The sequence below is a fragment of the Bipolaris victoriae genome (genome assembly GCF_000527765.1).
Source record: "Bipolaris victoriae FI3 unplaced genomic scaffold scaffold_75, whole genome shotgun sequence".
NCBI classification, from domain to species: Eukaryota; Fungi; Ascomycota; class Dothideomycetes; order Pleosporales; family Pleosporaceae; genus Bipolaris; species Bipolaris victoriae.
The window spans coordinates 82,738-104,231 of NW_014575317.1; the positions used below are offsets into that span (position 1 = coordinate 82,738).

The 21,494-nt window shown below is 50.4% G+C and overlaps 11 protein-coding genes across 11 annotated transcripts; 7 read left to right on the plus strand and 4 right to left on the minus strand.

The window, feature by feature from the left end:
* Positions 1-989: 989 nt before the first annotated feature.
* COCVIDRAFT_28812 (hypothetical protein) lies at positions 990-1,647 on the minus strand (the record flags this gene model as incomplete). The annotated part of the gene is made up of 3 exons (XM_014698598.1): positions 990-1,076; positions 1,145-1,333; positions 1,399-1,647. The coding sequence occupies 3 exons, from the start codon at positions 1,645-1,647 to the stop codon at positions 990-992; spliced, it is 525 nt and encodes a 174-aa protein (XP_014554084.1).
* Positions 1,648-4,068: 2,421 nt separating this feature from the next.
* COCVIDRAFT_18141 (hypothetical protein) lies at positions 4,069-5,296 on the plus strand (the record flags this gene model as incomplete). Its single annotated transcript, XM_014698563.1, has 3 exons — positions 4,069-4,084; positions 4,138-4,525; positions 4,642-5,296. 3 exons carry the CDS (start codon positions 4,069-4,071, stop codon positions 5,294-5,296), a joined length of 1,059 nt encoding a protein of 352 aa, XP_014554049.1.
* A 315-nt stretch (positions 5,297-5,611) lies between these two features.
* On the minus strand, positions 5,612-5,856 carry COCVIDRAFT_39981 (hypothetical protein; the record flags this gene model as incomplete). Its single annotated transcript, XM_014698599.1, has 2 exons — positions 5,612-5,677; positions 5,725-5,856. The coding sequence occupies 2 exons, from the start codon at positions 5,854-5,856 to the stop codon at positions 5,612-5,614; spliced, it is 198 nt and encodes a 65-aa protein (XP_014554085.1).
* A 436-nt stretch (positions 5,857-6,292) lies between these two features.
* COCVIDRAFT_39982 (hypothetical protein) lies at positions 6,293-8,035 on the plus strand (the record flags this gene model as incomplete). The annotated part of the gene is made up of 1 exon (XM_014698600.1): positions 6,293-8,035. One exon carries the CDS (start codon positions 6,293-6,295, stop codon positions 8,033-8,035), a length of 1,743 nt encoding a protein of 580 aa, XP_014554086.1.
* A 1,126-nt stretch (positions 8,036-9,161) lies between these two features.
* Positions 9,162-10,426, minus strand: COCVIDRAFT_28815 (hypothetical protein; the record flags this gene model as incomplete). The annotated part of the gene is made up of 3 exons (XM_014698601.1): positions 9,162-10,163; positions 10,220-10,366; positions 10,415-10,426. 3 exons carry the CDS (start codon positions 10,424-10,426, stop codon positions 9,162-9,164), a joined length of 1,161 nt encoding a protein of 386 aa, XP_014554087.1.
* Positions 10,427-10,848: 422 nt separating this feature from the next.
* Positions 10,849-12,121, minus strand: COCVIDRAFT_106017 (hypothetical protein; the record flags this gene model as incomplete). The annotated part of the gene is made up of 3 exons (XM_014698602.1): positions 10,849-11,808; positions 11,854-11,941; positions 11,985-12,121. The coding sequence occupies 3 exons, from the start codon at positions 12,119-12,121 to the stop codon at positions 10,849-10,851; spliced, it is 1,185 nt and encodes a 394-aa protein (XP_014554088.1).
* Positions 12,122-12,416: 295 nt separating this feature from the next.
* Positions 12,417-13,178, plus strand: COCVIDRAFT_18145 (hypothetical protein; the record flags this gene model as incomplete). The annotated part of the gene is made up of 4 exons (XM_014698564.1): positions 12,417-12,422; positions 12,504-12,549; positions 12,605-12,879; positions 12,933-13,178. The coding sequence occupies 4 exons, from the start codon at positions 12,417-12,419 to the stop codon at positions 13,176-13,178; spliced, it is 573 nt and encodes a 190-aa protein (XP_014554050.1).
* Positions 13,179-13,694: 516 nt separating this feature from the next.
* COCVIDRAFT_105931 (hypothetical protein) lies at positions 13,695-14,431 on the plus strand (the record flags this gene model as incomplete). Its single annotated transcript, XM_014698603.1, has 2 exons — positions 13,695-13,785; positions 13,860-14,431. 2 exons carry the CDS (start codon positions 13,695-13,697, stop codon positions 14,429-14,431), a joined length of 663 nt encoding a protein of 220 aa, XP_014554089.1.
* A 698-nt stretch (positions 14,432-15,129) lies between these two features.
* Positions 15,130-15,743, plus strand: COCVIDRAFT_105937 (hypothetical protein; the record flags this gene model as incomplete). The annotated part of the gene is made up of 3 exons (XM_014698604.1): positions 15,130-15,162; positions 15,229-15,319; positions 15,409-15,743. The coding sequence occupies 3 exons, from the start codon at positions 15,130-15,132 to the stop codon at positions 15,741-15,743; spliced, it is 459 nt and encodes a 152-aa protein (XP_014554090.1).
* Positions 15,744-17,790: 2,047 nt separating this feature from the next.
* Positions 17,791-18,096, plus strand: COCVIDRAFT_48261 (hypothetical protein; the record flags this gene model as incomplete). The annotated part of the gene is made up of 1 exon (XM_014698605.1): positions 17,791-18,096. A coding segment is annotated over one exon (306 nt), but the record flags the coding sequence as incomplete, so codon positions are not given.
* A 2,328-nt stretch (positions 18,097-20,424) lies between these two features.
* COCVIDRAFT_28820 (hypothetical protein) lies at positions 20,425-21,392 on the plus strand (the record flags this gene model as incomplete). Its single annotated transcript, XM_014698606.1, has 4 exons — positions 20,425-20,524; positions 20,583-20,817; positions 20,883-21,157; positions 21,262-21,392. The coding sequence occupies 4 exons, from the start codon at positions 20,425-20,427 to the stop codon at positions 21,390-21,392; spliced, it is 741 nt and encodes a 246-aa protein (XP_014554092.1).
* Between the last annotated feature and the right edge of the window lie 102 nt (positions 21,393-21,494).

Sequence of the window (21,494 nt, forward strand, 5' to 3'; positions counted from 1 at the left end):
GGCAGTTCTATCGCCAACTGTTCACGTGCTCGAGCATGTCCGCTGTTTTTCCCTTCTCCCTCTCTTCACCGCTGCGACTCTTCGACGGCTCCACTTGATTCTGCGGAGACACCATGTGGCTGTTGAGGAACCCGATGGTATGCTGTAGGCGCTGTGACACCGGGGCTTATCAGATGTAGTCAGACTATGAAGTGTCCGTTGCATGACTAAAGCATGCACGTCCGCGCTTGAGTTGCCATGTACTAAGCCGAGTGGTTCTCCTGGATTCCGGACAGTCATGCAAAAACAAGGCGGCATATTTGAGCCATATTGTGGAGTGTACAAATTTGGATAAATCCCGCAGCCAGCATTTTTAATCTTCAATCGTGAGTGAGCCACGTAACATGCTACTAACACACGAAACCACCAGATTCTACAAAAGCATATGAATGCGGGGATCTATAGCTACACATACATTTCGTTGGAGGCCTAACTCTTATACATTTATCTCTTACCGCGTTTCTTCGTTTTCCTATTGCAATCCACATTATACTGGTTGGATTTTATCTTGTCGGATCTGATCTCGCAACCACAAGTATGAGACGAGAGCATTGGGCTTGGGCAGCTGCCCGCTCAGGGTAGAAGTATGCTGTTAAAAACTAATCAGAAGAATGATAAGCTGCATGAGATGGGGGTTAAGCACGAGAAATCAGCCTTGTGCATTAAACCTGATTCGTACTTTCAAAATCTCATACAGATTTGCATCTACAATTACAATCTCATGTCTCATGTCTCATGTCTCATATATTTCGGCTTTGCCATTGGGTATCATCATTACTCTGAAATCAAAATTCCGCCTGCATTAATACCTATGTGAGACTCATAATTGTCGTCTTTGACCGTCGCATGGCAGGTCCATCTCACGGAGATAAACACCAAGCACCACCTTGCGGCACTGTTTCTTGAAAGATTGCACATGAAGCACGTCATTCAAGGCCCTCGAAAGTTACTTAAGAGGCACAGCAGTGAGAGATAGGGTTTGAGTGTGATCTCTTTCCTGTCAGTGCCTCAAGCGGAAGTTCTTTGTTCTGGACCCACTGGATAACTCAAAGTCAGTTTTTTGCATTATAGCCCTGACATGCTCCTTGAAGAAAGGTAAACTTACGTGCTCAGCAATGCATCCACCATCCATACGGAACCCCTCAACAACCTCTCTGAACTGCGTTTTATACTTCACCCAGCCCTGGGGATACTGAAAAGTCGCGCCCAGCGGCGTGATGCTTGAAGGGTCCCAAGTGAGCGACAAAGCATCCCATCCAGTATCAAATCCATTTGGCACTGAAATACCGTGGTTCTGTCGTTGCAGCCCGAGGTTAGCGCACTTGATAGATTCCTTCGCCCGGAACGAAGCATGCTTACAGCATAGTCCTGGGTAACATATGAAAACGCCTTAGTGATATCAGACTTATAGATCAAAGCCTGCACGAAAGCATCGAAGCGATCCTTGTTCTGCTCTTTCGTGGTGCTGGGGTCGCGCACACATGGCGCTGGCTTAGCAGGAGTTACCCGAGGCTCCACCAATACATCGGCTCTGGCGTGCAGACCGGTTGGTGCTGCAATCACAGAGACAGACGTAGCGATCGTCGAGGCGAGCAATGCAAAGCGCATCGTAGAAATCAGCTTAGAGTTTCTCAATCTGTCAGTGTTCCGGGGTGGATGTTTGTGTGTCACTTCAGGCAAGTTGGTGTAGATTTATAGGTGTCTTTGCCCCCTCTTTTGGCGTCACGCTCACAGCTGAACTTCGGCCATATTATCTGCATTACCCCAGGATTTCTCGTCTGCCGCTCAATTGCCTACCTCCTTTCCTACGCCACCAAGAATGCAGGGGTCGCTGCAGATTTCGCAGTGTTCGGCCAAAGGCGTAATAAACGCCATAGTACAATTGAAATGTAATTTTTTAGCCAAATACTGTAATCCAGCACCTCTTTCATCACTGAATGATCTCTGAATCGGCCAGAGGTTGGCTGGGTATGTAGCTTTGTTGTCACATAATGCTGAATTTGGTGTAGTGCTAGTCGCCCTATCCTTGTCAGCCTGGAGCTGTTCTGTAATCATCACCAAGGTAAAATTTGAATTCATATCTTGGTACCATTGACATCAGAAAGATCAGCGCTAGGCGTTAGTGTTGTTCTATCTTGGTTGGTGGTCACTTGGCCTGAGGCCTCACCGGCTTTACTCCGGGGGCCCTCCACACTTATGGGAACGATTAGCGAATTTTGCGGGGAAACGAATGCTACTAGGTTTCTCCCTAGATTCGGCAGTTTAAAGGGTCAAAATCGGATGCAGAGTCCAAAATCTCGTGGAAATTCATTGGGTCGGCCCGTTGGTCGGTCGCAGTCATCGAGCCTTGCACTGTGGCTTAACAGCAGGGGCGTGAGTTTCCTTGGGAGAGCGAACAATATCAGCAAGCGCTATTCGCAGAGATGGTAGTAGTCCGCATATCTGTTTCTATATAGAGAAGAGCGGCCGAAGGTCGTTGTACTTGAACAATCTCTATTACGCTCAGCCTTCTTGTATTGACGCTTCTCGATGTCCACAATATGACTTGTAGCAGGAACTCAGCCAATGACCTTTTACTGCCCTGATTGCTGCGTATTTTCAAGAACGCAGCATTGCTTCACGTCTCGCACATCACTGGTCCCGGCCGGTAAGATGAAGTAAAGGTCGCTTAAAACCGGTCGTTGTTAGCTTTCCTTTGGTCCTTCGGCAGTTGCATTGCATCAGAAAATTGATAGCATGCGTTTCGGTAATTGCCATGTGATGCATGTTGCACCAAGTCGGCGCTGGGACGGTTCGGCAATTGTGTGAGATGTCAGCTTTTGCACAACGGCCGGTTGTTTATTTACATGCGATCACGTGCCTCGAGTCACGCCCAGTAGCATAAAAATACAAAGACAGCAGCATGATTTGCTGCATTCGCGTTTTCACTTGGTTTCATGGGACTAAACAAGATATGAAGTTCTTTTATTCCCTTATTGAATATTTTCTTAGACATGCAGCGTGTAGTGTCTTTCTGTCACTTAACTATCATTGCATACGTATCCAGAACTCCATATTCAGCCTCACTTGAACATTATACTTTAAATTTCCGCCTTGTATGCATTGTTTCCATGATCGTGTGTTGTGCAATCGCGACAGACTGAAGACAGATGTGAGACCTCGGCTATGTCATCAGTTCGCAAAATGATCAACAGCGACGGTCAACAATCAAAAGGATCGAATATCCATGCTTCCATAAGACATTGATCGGAAACTATATCGAACAAACTTCTGACTACAGCGACAATCGAGTATATATAAACACACATTATACACCGCAGTCAGCAGCCTCACTGTCGTGTGCCTTATCCTTTAGCAAGATAAGCAATGTGCACGATCACGTGCATCGTCTCGTAGTCTCTCTTGTTATAGTTTCAGATGGGTCTTAGTATTGGTTAAAATGATTAACTTGCTACCTACCTAGGAACAATATACGATCTTCCATTGTTCTTTTCGCGCATAATGATTGTGTTTGCGGCTGATGAAGATCACAGGAACTCAAGGATCAGAGCACACTGAATAGAAGCACGACTATCATAACCACTCGTATGCCATACCTTTCTACTTTCCTGTTTAGTTCAAATACCTTATATCTAGCCGCGAGAGATCATTGGCCACCTTATACGTACGCTCATCCCGCGTGGCCTCGACGCAAAACGCTTGATTGGTCCATTCTCCGCTTAGCAGAATCTACCAAAAGATATCTTACAATCTTCACAAAGCAACCAAATCCTCCGTTGTTGACTGTTTTCGGACGATTGCAGCGATGGACGGACTATCTCGACTAATGGTTGACGTCATTAACCCGCCGCTAAGCCGTATTTGGCACACTACGAAACCTTCCGGAGCCGAAACACAGAGCGTATAGGTAGGCGATAGCTTCACGTGTCCAGAGTGGAAGATATTCGTTTTTTTTTATCATACTTACGATCCACTCACTCACGTCGAAGCGACCGCAAGCGTCTGGTCTAGTAGAACAAGTTGCCCGCCATGAACTACATATCAAGTACATAGCTTCCGAACCGTATCCAATCCCAATTCAACTAAAACAAGTAATAGATCTCGTCAACTCGGATGCAGTCATCAATCCCCTCCTGGACAATGGCTACCTCCCACATGCGGTGATCCGCGTAGGAATCAGGCGCCAGCTAGCCGATCGCCTACAATCGATAGCTACCACGTCCTTGGAGTCCGCTTACGAGACCAAGATGAAGTACGTCAAGCTTCTTCGGGAAAGGCCAATTGCAATTGCGACTGCGACGGCAAACGAGCAGCACTATGAAGTAGGGACGAGTGTTCTTAAGGGCATGCTGGGCCCGCGGATGAAGTATTCGGCCTGCTTGTATGAGAAGGGCGGGGAGACGCTGGCCCAAGCCGAGATTGCCATGATGCGATTGTATATCGAGAGGGCAGAATTAAAGGATGGAATGAGCATTTTGGACCTTGGGTGAGTTCTTATTTCCTCTCTGATTTTGCATTTGCTGCACCTATAGCATAATGATCACGTGTATCGAAGCCAAATAAGCAATATGTTGAACGGAAGATGGTTAACAAGGGCTATAGATGTGGCTGGGGCTCAGCATCTCTCTTCATGGCGGAAATGTTTCCCAACTCCAAAATCACCGGCTTCTCAAACTCAAGAACACAAAAAGAGTACATTGACAGCGTTGCCGTATCAAAAGGACTCAAGAACCTTACCATTATCACGGGCGATGTGGTCGACTATGAGTTCCAGCCTGAAGCGTACGACCGCGTTATCTCCATTGAGCTCTTCGAGCACATGAAGAATTACCAGCTTCTGCTGCGCAAAGTAGGATCTGCGCTGAAACCCGGTGGCAAGCTATTTGTTCACATCTTTGCGCACTGCACGACTCCGTATGATTTCGAAGAAGGATGGATGACGGAGCATTTCTTTACAGGCGGTACCATGCCTTCGGCTGATTTACTGCTGTACTTCCAAGACGACTTGAGAGTCAAGAACCAGTGGTGGGTTTCCGGTATGCACTACTCAAAGACGTGTGAGGATTGGCTGGTTACCATGTTAAAGAACAAGGAGAGTATCTGGAAGGGACTAGTGGAGACGTACGGAGAGGAGGGTGCGTTGACTTGGTGGAATAGGTGGCAGGTTTTCCACATGGCTTGCTCCGAGTTGTTCAGGTGGAATGGGGGTGATACATGGGGTGTCAGCCACTATCTCTTTGAGAAGCCTACTGCATAGACTGCAAAAGCTGGTGGGAGTTGTTGAAGGCGAGTGCAGACTCGCATAATGTCTAAGAACCAACCCGTAAATATCACACTGAATTTCATGAAATCGTAACATAGCGAATCAACAATAGCGAATCAATAAGACTGCATCTGACGCGATTGCTCTATTTTGCATTGATCCGAACTTCTTGGCGCTGTCCACATGGGACGTTGCAGCCACTGGCCGTGGTGTCTATGTCGAGCACTCCATTGTCTGTGCAATTGAGCTTGCCTCGTGTGAATATCTTCTAAGCTCTCTCTCCACGCCCAACGCCCCTGCATTCGTTATTCAATGGTCCCACGGGTGCTTCCAGCCCAAAAGCGCGGGGCCGTCCTTCTTCGCGCGGTACATCAACTGCGCCTGTCAGCACCTGTCTCGCTCCTACCAGATCTCTAACATACGAAGAACCACATTGACGCGCCGAGACCCGTTGCCATGAATCGGTATAGCGGCCTGACCGGGTGGATGTGGATGGGGTGGTTTGGGTGCGGCGGATATTTGGGCGGGCCCATGCGGGAGCGTGTGGGTTGCATCGTCTCTGGTGAGCCTGTGTAAATATCAGTACTGGCGCCAGTTTTGGGGAGTGCTACACTGCGCCTACCTGCGGTGTCTGGGGTGCAATGGCTCTGTGACGCTTTTGGTGGGTGAGGTGTGATTAAGGTCGATTGCGGACTACGCTAACACTGCGGTGCCAAGATCGCCCCATCAACCGTCAATCGCGGCTTCTGCTCCTTCACCCGCGACAATCCTGACCACAATCGTCATCTCTACCCAGCAGCTTTGGCCTCGAGCCCCCCGCCCATGCCAACGCCCACCATCGCGACCACACACTCAGCGCTGCAAAAGATACCGACCGATACATCGCGCTCACCCTCGCTGCATACGTTAACGCCGCGGCCCACTTAGCCCGAGTTAGGAAGCGTGCCTGCGGACCCTTGAGGATCACGTATTGTTAACACCACCGCCGGTATGGCGACTCCGGCGGGTGCCCCCCCGTCGCGCACCCTCCAGCGCCAATTCAAGGGATGCTGCAAGATTGGCGAGTACGAGATGATGCAGAAACTGGGCGAAGGTACTTTTGGTGAAGTTCACAAGGCGCGTCAGCGATCGACCGGTCATGTCTTTGCGCTCAAGAAGATTTTGATGCACAACGAGAAGGACGGATTCCCTATCACGGCGCTGCGAGAAATCAAGCTCCTCAAGATGCTGTCGCACGATAACGTCCTGAAGCTAGAGGAAATGGCTGTAGAACGGCCCAAAACCGAAGGCAGGAAACGTGCAATACTGTACATGGTCACGCCGTACATGGACCACGATCTGTCAGGTCTCCTCGACAACCCCGAAGTCCAGTTCAAACCGCCGCAGATCAAGTGTTACATGCTGCAGTTGTTCAAGGGTCTAGCATACCTACATGACAACCATATTTTACATCGAGACATGAAGGCAGCCAACCTTTTGATCAACAACTCTGGGCGACTACAGATAGCCGATTTCGGTCTTGCCAGACACTACGACGAACCGGTTCCACAAAGAGGCAGGGGCAATGGCGAGGCGAAACGCGAATACACTTCACTAGTTGTCACTAGGTGGTACCGACCGCCAGAACTGCTCTTGCAACTCCGAAAATACACACCGGCGATCGATATGTGGGGCGCAGGCTGCGTCTTTGGTGAAATGTTCAAGCGCAAGCCCATCCTTACAGGCCAAAGCGACATACATCAGGCACAGATCATCTTCGAGCTGGTTGGGTCTCCGAACGATACGAGCATGCCGGGCTGGAACGAGCTACCAGGAGCGGAACCTGTTCGCGCGTTCCCAACAAGTACAGGAAACATTGCGCAAAGATTCCGTGAACTATCGCCCCTTGGACTCTCGCTTATCAAGGACCTTATGAGACTGGACTGGCGGAAACGTATCAACGCGATTGATGCCATCGACCATCCATACTTCCGAGAGGAACCATTACCAATGCGCGAAGAAGATATTCCTCACTTTGCAGACTCACACGAGCTGGATCGCCGAAACGCGCGTGGCCAAAGGCAAGCACTTCCCCCTGCACCACAAGGCGGTACTGTAGGTGGAGGACCCAACGGAGAGTGGACAGGCCAAGGTCCACCACCACAGCCATGGCAAAGCAACGACCGAAGGTACGGCGGACCTCAAGACCGAGGACCGCCAGGCGTTGACCGCGGTCTCAGGGGCGGTGGCGGTGGCGGCTACGACCGACGAGGCTACGAACACCGACCCCCTCCACCCCCTCCCCCAGGAGAACGACGCCCAAACTGGGGCGGCGGCGACCGCGGCCACAACAACCTCCCTGCTCCTCCAGCAGATGGCCGCCACCCGCTCCCTCCCGTTCCCCGCTACGGCCCCGATGGCGCAGACCGCCGTAGAGGCCCCGTTCCCCCCGGTGACACCTACATCCCCAGCTACGGTGGAGACGGACACCGTCGTTCCCGCGAACCAGACGACCGTCCGCGCCGCGGCTCCCGCGATTCTGGCAATTCTCGCGAGGGTTACACCGACGACCGTGCTGATCGTGGCCGCGCGTATCGCGATCGTGACCGCGACCACAGAGGCGGCAATAGAGGAAACTTTGTGCAGGAGAGGAGGGACGGTCGTACGCGGTCAAGGAGTCCTGAGCGCAGAGATGCGAATGGCAGTGGCAACGGAAGGGGAAGGGATGTCTCGGATATTTATAGGAGGAGATGATGATGCTAGTGATCAAAGGTTTGGTCTGGTCTTTTTTCTTTCTTTCTTCTTTTGCATTGTTTGTTCGTGGCGACACCTGACCCCGTTTGTGAAGGTTGGTGGTTGCCCGCTCAAATGGAAAAGCGGATTGCTGATGGTTGACACTCCAAATTTGACGGAAGGAATCGAGGAAGAAACGTAGATCAAACGCGCATTTCTAGTCTTCTCTTTCTTTGTATTTTTAGGTGGATGCGGATGCGGATGTCTTGCTTCTGCGTCTGTGAAGTGCGAAGATGCCAGCAAAGGGGGCGGATAACACAGATTGGGGTCTCTTCTTTTTTTTTCTTTCTATTTTTTTTCTAGTCTTTGCTGCTTTGCTGTGAAAAAAGCGGCTGTGCGACACCTATACACACACACATATTTCGGTGCTACGCGCGTTATAGGTAACCAAAATGGGGCAAAAACCTTTTGTGTCGATCTTTGCATTTTCTGGCGTTTTTTTGCTTCCCTCTCTCATCGACTTTTCTTGCACGCAATAGCAGGCACTTTTATGGGGGGAGAGGGGGTTTTCGTATTCGTTTTTTTTCTTGCTTGAAGAGCGGGAAGTATGATCCACGCTAGCAACATTGTGGTTCTGGCTCGCTTCGTATACAGAGGAATCTTGTTTATCTTGAGTGATTTTTGGGGTTTGATCGTTTGGGATTGATGCGTTGCGGGTGGAGGGGTCGTACGTGGTTGATATTATAGATCAGAATAAGACGCGTGTAGGATAATATTGAATTTGCTTAATGTATATTGTTGCTTTGATGGTTTTGGATACTTGGTTTGCTATGGTCTCGAGTTGAGAGGTGTATCTGCGTTCAATGAGCGTAGCAGATATAGGATTTGGCGACTTCGGATCAGGGTCTTCTTGCTTGCATCCCCCAAAAGGAAGTGCTGGATCCGGCTTTTGTCTGGATTTGCCCGGCAGTGCCTTGGATTCTCGGTCATAGGATCGTTGGCATGGCACCAGATCGCAGATAGCGCGGGGCTGCTTCATGCCGAGATTGTCTTGATGTGCTGCCGGAGTGTAGAACCGCACTTGCGAGTCCACATATGGCTCAAATCCTCTCATGTCATAAGTTTCTTCAACACCCTTCCCAGGTTCTCACTCTGGATCCCAATCCGGACGGCACGTGCACCCCTCACTCCGGACATGCATGACGCCCGTCCGACTAGCCTCAACCAACCACTCCGCCCACTCAATCTCATGCTCAACAATCGTGACATGCTCGCCCGTCTCAACCCTCTCTTCCTTCACCTTGAGCAGGAAATCGCGTAGCTTGAGTGCACACTTGGCCATGGAATTGGCTCCACCGGGCGAGTTACGGCGTTGCTGCTCAGCATACATCATGCGCTCCATGCGAGTTAGCAGTTGCGCTTGGATGTCACTGGACTCCTCGAATCGGGCTACAAGCGCTTTGGCACGGACTTTGAGGCGCAGTGTGTCTTCTCGAGTGGCACGTGTACACGGTAGAACGCGCTGGGGACGCGCGAGATGGAAGGATCCGACGTCACGCAAAACTACGAGATCGTTGAACGACTGGTCTTCGATTGTCGATGTTGAATCACTGGAAGTCGGCCGTGGGGTTTGCTCTGTTCCGTTCCAGTTGATACAGGGGCTGGGTTGCGCAGAGTAGCCAGTGTCTTGGTCCGATGGATGCTGTTCATCAGAATCCCAGTCGCATTCGGTGTCTGGGTAGTCATCTGAGTCGCACATGAAGGTTTCAGAGTAGCTGAAGCCGTAGCCTTCTCGCTTCTTCTTTGGTTTTGCTAGCTGGGGTGCTTGCGAGGTGGACTCTGAATGCCGGCGCGGTTCCTGAGATGGTGATGCCCTGGTTTGAGGTGGATGTGCAGAGACGGACCGGTTTGCGCTGCCAGTCATAGTAAGTCCGGAGAAGCTTTGGGTGAATGCTTCTTCACGGCCTCTGCGGGCTGAAGGCTCATCAGGTGGTACTGAGAATGAAAATCTGAGTTCAACGTTTTGCGGCTTTGCTTGCTGGTTCTCTGGCTTTTGTGCCTGTTTCTGTGTTGATCGCACCACCGCCTGCGACTTTACGGCGGGCGCTGGGTGTTCCATCCATGTTGTCAGAGTGGCATCCACATTTTTCTATGCAAAAAAGTTAACACAACGGCCCATAATCAAAAGCGAGCAATGCGACTCACCGGCCCTCGCCACCTAGTTGGTCGTTTAGGCTTGCCACTCATAAATCGTCGCTCCTGTAGGGTGGCGGTGTCTTTGGATACCGGGAGCGGGATGGGATCAAAACTCCGGCGCGTACTCAGCCGCTTTCTTGTAGGGCCCCTTCCCTTCTACTCTTCTTCAGCTACAAACTCTATCTGGTTCTTAAGAAGACCTACGTTGACGGGCATGTTGAGAGGCTGAGGGGTAATCTCGAAATGATAGCTGACCCAATATCGGTCACAGCAGCGAAAAAGGCGAACTCAATTCCAGTATCAGTGGGTGATTTTAAAGGTTGCTGTTTGTTGATGGGGTGGGGTGTTTGGAGTATATCTAGGCGACTTCAGTAGGCTGCGCGTTGGGGTCGCGTGAAGGCTGACTAGCGCGGTTAGCGCCGAATGAGGCTACCATCCTATCACCGGGGTGAATCTCCGTGTTTTGATACACAAATGCCCCACCAAGTTAGGGTCCGTTCACAACTGGGATACTCGACTACGTGTGGATTCGTGTTGATCACGCTGCCATGGCGACAACAAAATGGTATCATTCTGAGCATTTCGTCACTTTGCTCTTGCTTTAGTTTAAGAAGAGCCCCTCATTGGGCATTCATGCATCACTTCTTGCCGTTCTCCAGAAGCTCCACCCCTGTTCTTACAACACCAATCGCTGCACCAGTCTGGATCGCTTCACTACCACCTCCGCTCAGTCTATACTCAATATCTGCCAGACCTGACATCCATGTCACCATAACTTGTGGTGGCACGTCATTCGCGACCAGCTCTTCGCTAATCGCCGTTAGAATATCTGCGAGCGCCAGTCCCTTCAATGTCTTGAGATTATTTATGGTTCGTAGACACTCTGTCATGTCATTCTTAGACAGCAGTGTTTCGATGATGTACTTGATGTCTGAAGGATGTGGTGCTGCTATACAGTCGTAGATGGTGGTCTGAGTGATTTGGTCACGCACGATTGAACTCGGGTCGACCGCGGGCTTGCCTGGGGGCTGGAGTGGCGTGCTGGAAGCATGGCAGGCTTGCAGCACGTTGAGCGCTCGTCTCATATCTCCCTTGCTCAGAGTGACGAGCGAATCGGTGGCGTCTTGTGTAATGTTGACCTTTTCCTCGTCAATCACCTTGTCGACTAGGTGCCTAATGTCCTGGTCCTTGAGCGGTGAAAATCGAAATCTCGTACAACGCGAGAGCAGGGCGGGCGAGAGTTTGTGTGTGTAGTTTGCAATGATGCAGAAACGTGTGTTTGCCGTGTACTTCTCCATGATTCGTCTCAGTGCCATCTGGGCGGTGGAAGTCATGGCGTCGGCTTCATCGAGAACAATGAGTTTGAAAGTTGCCAGCGAAGAATCTCCTGCTTTGGGTGCGGCAGAGAAGATTTGCTTGGTACTGCTAAATGTTTTGATCTGCTCTCTGACCACTTCGATACCTCTGTCATCTGATGCGTTTAGTTCGAGAACCATTTGCCGCATGTTCTTGTTCCCGTATATACGTCGTGCGAGTGCTAGGACGGTCGAAGTCTTTCCGGTTCCTGGTGGACCATAGAGAAGAAGATGTGGTAATCGCTGCTGGGGTCAGCGAGGAGCCTTTAAGCAGGGCAACGTCCTTACGTTCGAGTCGACAAATTTGTTGATTGTGGCTATGATGTCCTTGTGGCCTTCTACGTCGTCGAGAGACGCTGGTCTGTACTTTTCTACCCTATGCAAGTTTTAGAAAAGGTGCAATAGCGTCACATACAGACACATACCATGGCAATGTGTCTTCAGCTTCTACAGGCAGATTGGCAGCGCTCCGCTTGCCCTTTTTCGAGTCTCCGCCAAAGCTGATGGACTTGTCGACGGGCGCATCAACGTCCATTTCATCTTCAATGTCCGACATGGTGAGAGACTTGATTTGTGTCAATTCAGTGCACTTTGTATGATTTTGAGGTCAGGTTGAAGCAGTGAGTGCAGGGATGCTGCAATGTGTAGGATGCTGGGCTGGTGCTAACAAAGTCGGGGCAGACGCGCCGCGTGAAGAGACGCGTTAATTGGCGGCGGCTTAGTCACCCCGCCCCACGGCTCAGCCCTACGAGCACACCTCATACAGTCGGCCAGCGGAGCTACGCCGTCACCTCCGCCGAGCTCAAAGCACACGACCCAGAACAACAATCTGCGGGCACCCACATTCCAAAATGCCTGTGAGTCTTGGATTATTGCAGACAGACGAATACTGTCGAAGAAAACATCCCCAAACATCTTGACAGCTGACCCCCCGCTAGGCCTACCACTCAGTCTTCCTCGATGAGCCCAATCAGCAATTGATTGGTAGGACTCTCCCATTCGGCTTATAAGAGTGCACCTTGATTGACTGCTACAACAGGCAACTTTGCCCTCCTTCCTCTTCGCACACGCACTCGTGGGCCCGCTGTCCAATTGCCTGCTCTGCCCGCAGACGTCACCGAGCTCACCATTGAAGCCTCACACGAATCATACGACCCCCTAGACGAAGTCCTCGCTCTATTCCGCGCCAACACATTCTTCCGCAACTTCGAGATCAAGGGACCAGCCGACCGTGTGCTCATCTATGGCATCCTCTATGTGAGCGAAGTGCTGGGCAAGATCAAGCCCAGCATGAGCCGGAGAGAAGCTGAGAAGGTACGTGGCAGCTACGACAGGAATTTAGAGCCGAGGCTGACAGAATCAAACAGGCCGTCATGAACTCCGCTCTTGATACAAACTTTGCAATTCCTGGTGATGCTGGATTCCCACTGAACCAGGCTTTCGAAGCGCCTCCAGACAGGAACTCTGCCGAAGTGCTGCGACAGTACATCATGCAGATGCGCCAGGAGTTGGCAACACGGTTACTCAATAGGGTATACGCAGACGATACCAACACTCCTAGCAAGTGGTGGCTGAGCTACACAAAGAGAAAGTTTATGGGCAAGGCTTTGTAGTTTCTGCAGTATAGTTCCAAGGGGATTTACCGTCTTCAAGCTTTGACAGTGATAGAATCATATTTTGGTTCCTCAAGTGATCAATTGCCTATATGACTCGTTCGAAAATCTTGCGTGCAAATACTCCTGCTGTTTCAAAAAGTATCATCCTTTCATGCCTGCGTTTGTCTCACCCGGATGCTAACTTGTATGCTTGCGTTTGCATGTTTGGTCAGCCAGGTGCAAACAATTGCTAGCTGATCTTAACATTCACTTCGCTCTTTGTCTATATCTTCACGTTGCACCACTCACACTCCCCACCACAAACCCTTGACATTTTCAGCGCAGCAGTATTACTGCATTGAATGCCGTCGTTAACCATGGCTTGGATAGGATTCGATTCCAACCCTCGAGGCGCTACACAGTTACTGACAAAAAATGAGGGTATTTCAGTTCCGCCTAAAATTGTAAAGCATCTCAAATAACTAACGCATCGTAGAAGACTCTCCAGAATGGTGCGAATCGCCCTTTGAAAATATGAGCGGTAATTATGTATCTAACCAGGATGATAGGCAAGACGAGAACGGTACGGTGTGCCCTGAGGACGAGCTTGCTTTGCTGCCATACAGTACGTTCACAATGAATCTCTTGCGACTCGGCCGCATCAACTTTTCACAAGCACTAACATGAAATTGATTAAAGTGCCTCCACTTTTTGGCTGCGAACTTCCCCCCTGTGGCCTAATGCCTCAACTCGCATACCAAAACGTTGTTCAGCGCCTCCGCAAGTTGTGGCTTCTGCACGCAAAAGAAAACCCCGCCGAGATCTCCCTCAAATACATCTGCGAGCGAATCTTCGACGACCTTCTAGATGAATCTGAGAAGTTGCCATTCGGAAAAGCGAACAAGACCACGAGACGCACGCCCTGGCGACGCGAACAAGTCTTCAAGTTCGAGCCTTGTTGGGCGCACTACTTTGTTCTTGAGGCAAGGCGTATGAATGGAAGCAGCAGCATGACATCGATGAAGCGGGAGACGCAGGATGCGCATCTAGAAACGGAATGTTTCATACCAACGACATTGGGTATTCATGTTAAGAACCCTGCGAACAAAGAGCATGTATGCCAATTGTGGAGGGAATGGCACAGAGAGAAGAGGCGCCCTGTACCGACACTGAATCCACAAGGAAGCGCTGCGGCAGTGGAAGACGTAGCGGGTAGTATGCAGGATGACTCAAAGGAAAGTGGAGAGACAGAAAATGACTCTGTTATGTAGGTATAGGGCATGCTGTCTCTGACCTAGGTAGAGTGAGAGGTCCCGCACAGCCATGTCTTGAACCACTGAAGTAGCTGAGGTGTGATTCTTTTCGGACAAGATGTTCTTGTATCAGTTGCAGAGTTAAGGCAGTATTGAGTGTGATATGAATCAATGTTGACATAACTCGCTATCCGTGTGTTGTTTCCCCGTGTACATCCCAGAACTTTAGAGAAGCCATGATGCGAATTACTAAACAGTGCATACAAGTCTCTGAACAGCAGCATTATCGCCTCAGGCTGTGAAGTGGCCACACCCTTCTACCTCTCAAATCTGACCCGCATATGTTGCCGCAATGCCTCATCTTATATCATTGTATCCAAAGGTAACAAAATGAAGAGTGAGGGCGGAGCCCTAGCCTCCTCGCCGTGTTGCAGACTCACCTTCACCGTGAGGCTTCTGCCTTGCTCTATTCTCCCTGTGACGCTACCAGTCCAGAAACATAAAGTTGACCCTCCTCACACGACCATCCATCCCTCTTTCTCTCTACTCAACCTTCAACTGATACTCAAATTACATTTTCTCAGCTTACATTACCTGCATCACAGTGTGCACTAACTACCTCAAACAATATCACAACAATCAGTGAGTGGCCTTCTTGTTACATGCCCCGTTGCCGTTACTGATCCGACAATAGATCTTCATCCCCAGCCGTCAAGATGCCCAAGTGGACTCCAGAGTTAGACGCGATTGTAAGTGAACCAGGCACCACCTCAGCTCCCTATGCATATTTCCGCAGTCACTGACGCGCCTTTCAGATCCTCCATGGTGTCTTTGAGGAGTGCAACATCAGCTTCTCCAAGTCACTTTGCGCCAAGATCGCTCAGCGAGTCAATGATGCTGGAGTCGGTATGTTTGTTGTCCTTTCCAATACACGTTCATCTTATTCCTTTCTCCACACCTCTTCTCTACCCACAATTCTGATGTTCCCGTTTAAGAATGCACTCCCAAAGCCATTGAGAATCGCCTGTACTCTTGGAAGAAGAAGAACGTATCGGGCGCCACGGGGTTGAACTCTGCTACGAGCACTCCCGTTCAGACACCCGCCACTCCCAAGACGCCGCGATCCCGGGTCAAGGCCAAGGCAGAAGATCCCGTGACGCCTTCACCCTCTGTCAGAAAGCGCAAGGCTAGTAAGCTCAAGACTGAGCCAGCTGAATCCCAGTCTGAGGAGAATAGTGAGCTTGATGATATGCTCGCTGTCAAAAAGATGAAGACTGAGCCTGTCGAGGAGGGTCTCAGTCTCGATGTGTCGGCGGAGGAACAAGTCTAAGTAAGTGTTCTTGTTCACTAAGCGCTTCATTATGTGATTTCGGATGCACGGCTCAATCGTGGGACAATGGGTTTCCAGGATGAATGTTTACTGCTCTGTATGCTGAGGGTCCTAATTTCCATCATGGGGGATCAGCCTAATCTTTCGTTGCAAACAGCACGTGCAGCGATTGAGGCAGATGCACAAATGAATTAATACAAGGTATCATGGGTCTTTGATACGTATCTTCTACTTCTCTTTCTACTTTACTTCCGAAAGTGCATGTTTTCCTTTTTGTCCGCATACCGTGACAACATTAACTTCTCTCGCGCTTATCCCATTCATTGTGACTCAGTACTCTTGTTCTGCTCGCTATCCTCTTAACGGTTTCTTCATTTAAGAGCTGATCCCAGCAACTTGTACAGAATCATGGTGGTGCGGAGAACAGGTCACAAATATTTATTACATGTAGATAACTAACAAGTAGTCCCAATTCAAAACCCTGGTTGGAGGAGGGTAGGGGGAAATCGAGCAGAAGATGTAGGCTGCAATTTTCCGAATACCCACCTCGGTCTGGTATGAGAGCTCATGCATATCACGTCATGTCTTCTGCAAGAATATAAAAATCCGCTTAGGCACCTCAAATGCTCGTATATGTCTACTGCGGTGGCTGAATAAATCACTCAAGGCTGTGCTGGTGTTCTCACATCTGCAGATGTGGCTGAGCAGCCACTACGAATGTGCCTACTTGCTCGCTAAACTCTCTACACTCCCTTTAAGGCTGCCTGCAGGACTGACACACTACCATTTTGTCAGCGACTTGGACCCTCTTCTCGCGTTATCGAGCGCGAACAATTCCCATTGGCTCCTAACCGCCCACATCAACCGCAGCTAACGGCGGGGGCTGTGCATCCATCAGATGAACCGGTGTAACTCTAGTCATCACAATAGATTTATCAGGCAGCCATGCTGCTCAGGCACCTCGCTCGTGAACACTTTTCAGCTCAGCCAAAACCAACGCCTTGCCTGCCCATATCCCCTTTTCTGGTATCATCCATCGACACATACGCAAGCACGAGACCACAATGACGAAGTCAAATAAGCACGGAAAGAAGGAGCCGAATCTGTGGCGGGAAGCTTACAAGGCGCTCTATGCTGACGGCGCGGAGAAAGAGCATATGCAAAAGGTCCAAGCAAAATTGAGGAAACGACTCAACCAACCGGATCTGGATCTCAAAACTGATGAAGGATACAAAGTGATGCTTTCTTTTATCAACAAGCAAGGAAGCAAGCTGGAAGCAAAAAAGCGTCCGGAGAGATTCAACAGAGTGTCGCAAAATATGGGAATGATCAAAGAACTATTCGGGGCGGGCGCAGCAGTTGGTGGTCCCTATGTGGCTATCCCCGTTGCCGCCCTGTTCATGGTTTTCTCCGTATGATAGATTACGCATGTTTCTGACTTTACGTACAATCAGTCTAACATCCCGACCAGATGGAAGAAATATACACCTCTGAGAAAGACGCCATGATAGATTTGGCCGAAGTTGCGTCCGATTACTATGTTTATACTGCCAAAAGCCACGAGCGTGTCAGTATACGGCCCGAGGATGATGACGACATGCAAAGATTAAAGCAGAAGCTGCGCGTCGTCTATATCGGTCTGTTCAAAGGAATCATGTTTGCATCGGCGCAGCTGGCAAACTTCCTCTGTGACGACTCTGCGCCCAAGAAATGGTTCAAGAACGCAATGAAGATGTACAACTGGAGCGAGCAACTCGAAGACCTCAACAAGCGCTACGAGACGAGCCAGAAATGCTGTGACGAGATGGTCTGGCGTCTGACACTTGGCCCGGCGCCAAAGGCAGAAACCAAGGTGTCAATGGGGCCTGGTCCGCGCAATGCTTTACACTGGGCAGTCGCAGACAAGCTCTACACCAGAATCGACGAACTTGTGTCGAAACAGGAATGTCCCATCAATGCCCTTACACCAAAGCGCTGGACCGCAGCACATCTGGCGGCGGAACACGGCGATACCAAGATCCTGCGGACCTTGCGTTCCGTACCCGGTATCGATATCCACATCAGGAACGTCGATGGCCGAACCGCTCTCCACATCGCCGCGCTCAACAATTGCGTCGGCGCCGTAAAACTGCTGCTGGAATGGGACCACAAGCTGCTCAACGCGCGCGACAACAAAAACCGCACCGCATACCTGCTCGCCGCCGCAAAAGGCCACGTCAAAGTGCTCGAGGTGCTCAAGAACAAGGGCCAAGATATGAACCAGTCGACGCTCAAAAACGGGTGGACTGCGCTTCATCTCGCCGCCGAACTGGGCCGCGTCGACGCTGTCAAGTTCTTGCTCGAAAGCGGTGTCCGCAAGGATACCCGCACGACGGCCGGCGCATCAAAAGGTTGCACTGCGAAGCAAATCGCCGAATTCAAAGCTAAAGTAGATGTCGTTGCGCTGCTTTGATATAGAAAGATACCGAGGTTCGGCCATATGTAGTCGAAAGCAGTACACATACATAATTAATGCCCTGTCCGTTTCACAGGTACCCAGTCAAAGAGAACAAGTCTTGGTAAACTACCAGGACCTCCTCCTCCTCCTCCAATTCGGACGGCCTTTTTCTTGCGGAAAGAATAAGCACTATAGCCCCTTAGCTCCCGCGACTCCCGATTCCCATACCGTTGGACGACACACATCAAAAGCAAAAAAAAGACCGATGAAGGAAGTTTACATACCCACGAACGGACTTTTATTTTGGCGTGTCCGGCGGCAGGCATGGGGGTGTGTGTGGGCCCCAAATTCTAGATTGCCACGGCGTTAGAGAGTCGCGGAGAAAGACGCGCCAATTTGCTTGGCTTGTATGCAGCGAGTTTGTGCACCCTTCCCCCCCCCCCCCGGCTTTTGCTCACAAATACGTGGGTGCTGATTGGGCGGTGTGTGGGTTGAATAGACTACTGTACTTCAAACAGTCCTTGGGTGTAAATTGCTCTCGCACTGGGCCTTTTTCACATGCGTAGGATGTTGAGAAAGGCAATTGACGACATTGATTTCCCCAACCACACTACCTTGTGATAATACAAAAGGTGTTAAAAAAAATGTCAAAAAGTTGTAGTATATAGCATTTTTTTCCCAGCCTTTATGACGTGCATTTCCGACCGCACACTCCATGCGTTTCATGCGATATTTATAGATCCTTTTCCTTCTTTGCTTTGATGCTACATCGTACTTTCATTTAAAACAGTTGCATATAGTAAGCCTTGGTGTGTGTATACAGGCGCCTGGCATGGGGGGTTGGCGGGATATGGGGAGATTTCCGGCCTTGATGTTCCGATGCGTGGTTGCAGCGGGGAAGGCGAATTGTAGGTTTGTTGAAAAAGAGGGTTAATCCTGGTCGCCTCCGGCCCGGCCGAGGGAGGGTAGGGGAGGGGGGCCTGCACAACATCGACTGCTGTGTTTAGAGTGTGATGAAAGGATGCGAATGCTGGGCTGGTGCCGCATTTTTTTCTTCTCTTTCTCTCTCTCTCTCTCATTGCGATAAGGGAGGGGGGGGCGTTAAGACGTCGTATTCTAGTAAAGCCGCGGTAAGTTTTTCGATAGTAGCAATGAACTGCGCATCTATCTATCTAAGAACAAACTTTCTTGTGTACCTGACTTGGTAGCCTCATGACATGGTTGTACTCTGGAGTTGATGCCATGATAGGCATACTGTTGTAGGGAAGTGGTTAAAGGGTGTGGCGCACCGTCGTAGTTTAGCGGGAGTGCAATCTCCGATCCCTGAGTTTAGTCTCCACTACTACCAAAGCAGACGTGGTTGCAAATCAAGCATATCTCGTGTATGTAGTCGCCCGACGGAAACCTACTGAGCCACCGTTGCTGATGATGGCCATGTATTGAATGATGATGTTATCTTGTGTTGGTGGATGTTCCATCTGCCTAGCTGAGCCCCCCCAGACGGTCAGCAGACTAGTAGGTGTTCGCAGCAGCAGCACCCACGAGTGGCAATGATACAGTCATGCGTGAGACTGATGCTGGAAGGGAAAAAGGTCAGCATAGCATAGCAAAGTCGTAGTAGCCCGGGCCTAGTCCCAGAGCCACGCATTCGAGTCAGGCACCTACTTTGACGTTATGTCGCGCGGGCCGAGCGACCATGGCTCCGCCGTCCTAGACCTGGCCCACACCTGCAAGACAGGGGGAGGGAGGACCGCGAACCTACCTGGGGTTCTCTCTCTCTCTCCCCCAGCGAATCCGAACCACTTTTGTTTTGATCAAGCGTTACACGATTCGAGGGAGATCCAGGGAACAAAGGCGTGACATCTTTCAAGAGACCGGGTGACAAAAAGGGCAGCAAGAGGCACGTGTAATGGGAAAATGGTCCAGGGGTGGGCACGCACTGGGGAAGGATGCTGGCATAGTAAGGTAACAATAAGTGAATACGTCCGAGATGCCGCTAAGCCTTTACGACTTACTAAATTTTCCTCTTCCCCTTCTTGGCTTAGAAACAAGACCTTGTACGCATGGAGAGCAATCTGCGGTGGCGCTGGTCGTTTGACCGAGGCGCGCAGAAAAAAAAGTAGTATAAGAGACTCGTGGATATCATGGTAGACTGAACTTCATCCTCACGCCTACTCGACTTCGCCTCTTGCTACAGATACTCTTCTACAGCCTTTAACTTCAAAGTCTCGAAACCCCGACAATATGCGCTTTACATCTGTACCATTCGTTGCCCTCGCGGCTGTCGGCGTAGTCAACGCCCAGGGTTCTATGGATACATGGAATCCAGCTGCAACCGGCGACTGTAAGTTTAACTTTGTCTTCCCAGAAAAAAAAATAGTCACTAACATTCCTCTCAAAAGCCCGTGGACCCTGCCCCATGCTCAACACCCTGGCCAACCACGAATACCTCCCCCACAACGGCCGCAACTTCACCCTCGACATCCTCAAGCACGCCTTCAAAACCGCCCTGAACCTCAGCGACGACGTCACCGTCCTCCTGCACACCGCCGCCCTCACCACCAACGCCGGCGGCTCAACTTGGGGCTTGGATACGCTCAGCAAGCACAATATCCTCGAGCACGACGGCAGTCTTTCGTAAGTTCTCTTTCACCATATCCCTATAATAAGATAGGATGTATGTACTAACCGTCCCCAAAAAGTCGCCAAGACAACGCCATCAACGGCGACTCAACCTCCTTCAACGCCACCATCTACGCCCGCACCCGCTCCTTCTTCACCGCCCCGACAATCTCCCTCCAAATGGCCGCAAACGCCCGTCTAGCCCGCATGCTCGATTCCCTCAAGATCAACCCGCAATTCTCAATCTCAGCCCCTGCTGTCGGGTTCAGCCACCTCGAGACGGCGATTTACATGATTGTGTTTGGGGATCGCAAGGACAAGACGGCGGTTAGGGAGCAGGTGGATTTTTTCTTTGGTGAGTTTGCACTGTTTCCCCCCCCCCCCCCCCTTTTGGTTGGAAAAAGGGGAGCGTGGGGGATTTTTTGCGAAGAAACGAAAGAAAGCTAATAACACGAACAGAAAACGAACGTCTCCCCACTGAACTCGGCTGGAAAACTCCAGACACAGTCATTTCCGGTGCAGATGTCAAGGAGTACCAGAATCTCGTTGTTGCGAATACCAAGTATCAGCCTGATATCATGGGTCCTTAAACACCCCCTTCCCCAGCTTGGCCATGAACTCGTAGGATGACTTTGGGCTTCTTCTTATTTTTCATTGTTTATATATATATAACTATACCTTTTTCTTTGGCA